This window comes from Monodon monoceros, unplaced genomic scaffold, assembly GCF_005190385.1.
Source record: "Monodon monoceros isolate NGI ecotype Baffin Bay Population unplaced genomic scaffold, NGI_Narwhal_1 Super_Scaffold_21, whole genome shotgun sequence".
NCBI lineage: Eukaryota > Metazoa > Chordata > Mammalia > Artiodactyla > Monodontidae > Monodon > Monodon monoceros.
In genome coordinates, this window is record NW_021703778.1 from 46,747,272 (window position 1) to 46,753,119 (window position 5,848).

General features: G+C 46.4%; 1 protein-coding gene across 1 annotated transcript in view; it reads left to right on the plus strand.

The window, feature by feature from the left end:
* Window positions 1-282: 282 nt before the first annotated feature.
* NR2F2 (nuclear receptor subfamily 2 group F member 2) overlaps window positions 283-5,848 on the plus strand; it is a 13,500-nt gene continuing 7,934 nt past the window's right edge. The window contains exon 1 of the mRNA XM_029239830.1: window positions 283-992. Within this exon, the coding sequence (XP_029095663.1) occupies window positions 950-992 (43 nt within the window). The 5' untranslated portion in view covers window positions 283-949. The remainder of the gene's footprint in view (window positions 993-5,848) is intronic.

The following is a 5,848-nucleotide window of genomic DNA, read 5'->3' on the forward strand; positions in this document are numbered from 1 at the left end:
GGAGGGGGTGAATTAAGCATGCATTATCTGAAGACAGAAAGTGGGGAAACCCCTCCCCCCAAAGAAATAGGTTTCCTCTTCAGGAAAGTTCTAGAAGGGGAACTGGAAGGGGGGACATGAATCTGCAGGGGAGAAGGAAAAATCACTTGGGGGGGTGAGTTAAAAGTAGAAAATGAGGATTTCAACGGATTCCTAGGAAAGATGTTGCCCTCCTGTTTCAAGTTCTATCTTTGATCTAGGGTGAGGGGAGCCTGTCTGCCAGTCTGCGAGGCTGCTGCTTTTTTCCCCTCCTCTCCCACCTCTGTTTTTTTCCAACTTGCTTTAGGATTAGCCTCCATCCCTCTCGACCCCAAACAGTGGAATTTGGCTGTGCCTTGGGTCGTCTTTGCTCTGCAATATCGCCTATAGTTGTTGGCGGTTTTCTGCTGAGGCTGAGCCGTTAGCTCCAGCCTCCGACTAAACTCATTAAGTTGGGAGATTTTTTTCAATTGGACGGGTGTTTTTAAAGTCTCGTCTTTCCAGCCCCAAACAAGGTGTAACAACGCACTCTTCCTTCTAAGGAATGAGATGAGAGACAAGGATCACTCCAGACATCTCCTACCTACGGTTTGGGGTTTTTTTTCTTAAAGGCGAGGCTTGCATTCCTCAGCAGCTATGTACAAAGCTCCCTGAAACCTCGTCTCTCTAAAGTTACTGTGCAGGGCTTTCCAAGGCTGAGAGCGCCTAATACATGGGGAAGCACTTCCCTGAGGTGGAAGATCTCTCCCTTCACCTTTCCTCTTTTTCCCTGCAGGCTAGTGCCTACTTTTTATCAGTTTGCACAATCGCTTAGATAAACACCGAGGAGGAGATCCTCTTTAATTATCAAAGACACATCTTTTCAGGGGGCCAACAAAGCATTTATTTCACCCGCCAAACTAAAGGAGAGTTATTCCAGTTTAGAAGGAAGATGCAAGCGGTTTGGGACCTTGAACAAGGCAAATATGGTTTTGGTATGTTTACTTACAGTATTTTTTTTCTCTCTCTCTCTCCTTTCTCACTTTCCTCCTTGTGCTGTGTGGGGTTGGGGATGACTTGGGGATTTTCAAAAAATCGGATTGCTAACGTGTATGAAATGCCTAGGACTGTGGTTTAAGGTGTTCGGGGAAGGGGGGACAGTCAATTCAATGCCTTGCCATATTTTATTACATGTGTGCGGTAGGAGAGGTGGTGGGGGGCGGGGAGAAGGGGAAAATACAATTGCGAAGCTGCCAAAATATGATTAAACCGAAGCGTAAAGACTGCGGTGCCTCCCATCTCCTCAAACTCATTTCCTTCGCTAGAGCAAACTAAAAACCAGTCCAATAAGCGTGTTTTTCCAAGCAATAGACGACTCGGTTTTCTAGCAAAGGAGCTGCTAGGCTCGCACTAAGCGTCAGAATTTACTGTTCGATCTGCCTCTGCGCTGTATTTTGCAACCTTGTGCAACTGACATCCAGCCAGGCAGGGAGGGAGAAAAGCTCTGCCCGGCGCCCTCGGCCGCGGCTCGGGGAGCAGAGCGCTCGGTTAAGCTAGGAGAATCGCAACGAGAAGGGTACTCACCATCGGGCGGGGTAGTGGAGCTGGCGTGCGGATTTCAGGCAAACGTTTACCTTTTTGCTGTCTATTACAACCGTGTCGGGCTGACTTAAGCAATTCTGTGCTCTGTCCAGAACGTTCAAGGAACGGTTCCTCATTTTTAAAAAGCCAGCGAGAGAGACCACAGAGACAGAGAAAGAAAAAAGAGAGGAGGGGGTGAGGGGGACGCGCATAAACCCAGTTCAGAAAAAAAAAAAAAAATCATCACCTCTCCGGCAGTGACTCAGGAAGCGCAGAGGTGGCGAGATCGGAGTCCGGTCCAACCAAGCCAGAGCCAATTAATTTTAAACCCTGAAGAATTATTCAGATTAAAATGTACAGAAGTTTCATTCTGCTATGCCTACGTGAGCTCAAAGTCGTTTCCCTTTAAGAGCTCTTTTCTTTTAAAGTTGCGTTTTAGGCAGCGAGGACTCTTACACTAGGGGGCAGACAGATACTGTACTTGCTCCAATCTTAAGCAATTTTTTCCCTCCCAGCATATGCTCTGATTTAGCACTGTAAATTTTTCAGAGGACCCAACTCTGACAGCCCCTGGTGATTTTCAAAGTACCACAAGCCAGTGGTTAAAAATTGCATTGACTTGGAAGTTCAGAGAGACACAATGGAAGCCCCTTTCTCTATTCATGGAGCTCCAGTGTGGTGGAAGAGAAAAACACACACGGACTAGATTGAGGGGAAGGAGGAATTCAATGAATCCTGGTGGACAGAACTGGTTTCTACTGAGTTCAGAGTTAATCTCGACATTTGCTGAGGTCTGTATTCATATTATGATTTAATTTGTGGAGAATTACGGCCACTTTCTGGAAGAAAATCATATTCCTGGGTGGCTTTTTTTCCCCCTACAGTAAAACAAATGTTTTTTCAACTTTCTCTGGCCAAATTAAAGCTTGCCATTCTTCTCATTAAAATAAATTTACATCTACAATAAAAGACTGGGCTGGATTTTATTAAAAAAAAAAAAAACAGTAACAACATATTGATATTTATCTTTTAGCCTTAGAGCTGTTTTAATCAAGGAATATGAGCATCTCAGAAGAAGACATTTTAAAATATTTTCTCCTTGTTTTTCTTCTCAGTCTGCAGTCTTCTCTCTTTTCTATACAATAAATTAACTACAATTGAAATGGTCATTTTTTTTTGTTTTTGTTTTTTGGCTTTTTAATAGCACCCCCATAACTGAATGAGTCCTAAAATACAGAGTAAAACACCTCTGACTTATTGGCAGCCCTGTGGTTGTATGCCTATCAGGATCCAGAGCTGTAGGAGATGGTTGGGAAATCCTTCATTTTAAATCTGAAGCCATCAGAGCGTACTTCAAATACCAAAAATCTCAAAGTGTCCTGGAGAAGCTCTTCTTCCTCAAAAATTTCCGACTGCATGTTTGTAAAAGGTGATCTTGCCATGGAAGTGTCTCCACCCAAGAGGCGAGTTTAGGATTTCCTTATAATCAGTTATATCTTCTATTAAATTGAGATGGGGATGCCCATTAGATTTTCTATCTCAACCCCAGCCCTACCACATCTCTGCTGAGTTTGCCCCTAATCTACTGACATTTGTAGCATTAGGAGATTCCTCAAATCATAGAGGTTGAAAAGAAAAAAAAAAAAAAAAAAAAAAAGCACAGCCTTCTCCGAAATGATTTCTTTTCCATCCTTCTCGTCCTCTTTAGGAGAAAGTTATATTGTGTCTCTAATCAACCTGAAATTTTCTGCCTGGCTTTGCTCTATGGCAATCTCATTACACACCAGGTTTATGATAGCTCAGTGTCCACTATAGTTCTTTTTTTTTTTTTTAACAACTTCCAAATAATCCCAGCACCTGCAGCCTTAGTGAAATATGTGATTTCAGCGGAGGAAGGGTGAGGGCTAAGGAGGTTTCAAGAATGAAGCATAAGGAGAATCTTTCCTTCCCTATAAACTAGTGCCTATCTGCCTACATCTTCATTTAGTTCCTACCTCGTATTCTCCCCATGTGTGTAAAGGGTATTGAGTGCAAAGTGCAATCTATACATGTCAGTTATATGTATGGTTTATTATTTTTTAATCCTTCATCACTCCGATTTTTTAAACTATCAAGGATGCTTTCCTATGGTCATTAATTTACTCTTTGTGTTCATGTTTCCTGAAGCTCAACATGTTTTGTGTAAAATATCTTAATTGTTCATAAACCTGGTTGCATTACCAGTCTACAGTTTTTTCTTGGTGCAAAGAGTGTATGATGGAGTCACAGTTTTGTTCTATAAATTTTGAATCATAATCCACTAACTGGTCAAAATCCAACAGACAGGTTACTAATTTGGAATACAGTGTGTTCTGAGGGGCAATTCTAGATGTTTGATGTTTAAAACCAAAAGCCCTGGAATTCAGAGACATAACTGGCTTGATGATTTTAGCACATTGAGCAGAATGGCACAGGAGATGAAGTTGTTCTCATTGCAGTGAATCTCCTGAGGAAGAATATGGCTTGTGCGTGATTCCTGTGAGTTGTACTTGTTATTATTCCCAATTTGGGGCAGAATCTCTGGGTGTGTTTTAATGACTGTATGAATGCTTAAAAGGAACTTGAGGAACAATGAAGTCGTACTCAACTGTTCTATTACCTAGAAGCATAGTCGCTGAAGCCTTTGTCTGTGTACATTGACAAATGCGCATCTGATATATGTGCGCTTACATATGTGTACAGAGGGTATGCACAGGGGACGCTGGGAGGCTGCCTCCGCTTGTCCATCAGCGGGCAGAAAGGTCTTTTCACCTCTCACCACGACTGGGTGTGTGGCAGGACGTGGGCTTGGGAGTTAGCTGAAACTAACGAGAGAGGATAAAGTTGAAGAAAATTGATTTTAATTGCATCATGACTATGAGATGAAGTCTATTTCTGCTTCTCAGCATCCGAGATGCTTTATTTGAGCAATTAAAATGTCAGGCCACATTCCTGTGAAATGTTAATCCTACAAGGAAAACACAGCCACTGACGGCTCCTTTTCTCTAAAAAAACGAAAGAGAGAGAGAGAAAGAAAGGAAGGAAGGAAGGAAGGAAGAAAAGAAAGAAAGGAAGAAAGAAAGAAAAGAAAGAAAGAAAGGAAGGATGGAAGAAAAAAAATAGCCACCAAACCAAGCAAGTGATCAGAGTAGACTAAGGGAAGGGTCTACCATCACCCGGATTTGACCAAATGTTTCGTTTGGAAAATGCCTGCAAGCTCGGCTCGAGGCACCTTCCCATCCTCACCCACTACCCCTCTGCAAAGAAACCGGAGAACTTTTCTCTTTCTCTGGTACTGTGGGCATAAAGATGCGCTGGGAGTCCCGGGTGGTGCGCGAACGACGGATTTGGTGGCATCGCCAAGTTGCGAGAGTCGAAGTCCTCGATTCCATCCAAAGCCTCTCGCGGAGCCTTTAAGAGGCGTTGTGTGTGCGCGCCGCGGTCCTCTCCCCTCTGGAGCGGAAACCTCGGGTGCGGGGTGCGGAGAGAGCCGTGGCCGCGCGCCCGGGGCCAGTGTGGGCCCATCCCCCGCTTGGCAGTGGCGGCGGCACAGCCGCCCCCTCCCTGCCCCCCTTCGCCCCCCGCGCCCGGGCCGCGACACTGCTCGCGCTAGGACCGGGCTGAGCCCGCGGCCGCCATGGCGGGGCCGCCACGCTCCGGCCAATGACGGCGAGGGGGCGGTGCGCGCGCGCCTGGCCAGGCCAACCCCGGCTGCTGCCTTATAAGGCGCGCCGTCGCCATGGCAACGTGCGCTAAGTTGCAGCAGTCGTGTCAAAGTTCACTATATAGAGAGCTCAGTGAGCTGATCGCGGAGAAGCCACTTCTGCCAGCCCCGGCGCCTATAAATCGCATTCCCTCCCGCGCCCCCCTTTTTAGCATATTTGATCACTTTGATTCTCTGTTCTTTTCTCTCCGCGGTGTGTGTGTGCGTGCGCGCGTGTGTGTTTTCTTCTCCTCCTCCTCCTCTCCCCGAGTTGTCTTCTTTCTCCGGGTGCCGTGCTGCCTTTTTTCCCCTCTTTCATTCTTTCTCTCCGTCTTTTCCTCCCCCCTCTGCGCACGAAGGATGTGCTTCTAGGTGGTGATCTGCCCTCCTCTCTCTCTTTTATCATTTCTCCCCCGCCGCCGGCGAGTTGACTCTTTCCCTATGTGTGTGAGGCGGCGGCGGCGGCAGCAGCGGCAGCAGCGGCTCCGGCGGCGGCAGCAGCGGCAGCAGCGGCTTCAGCGGCGGCGGCGGCGCTAGACGCGGCGGCTC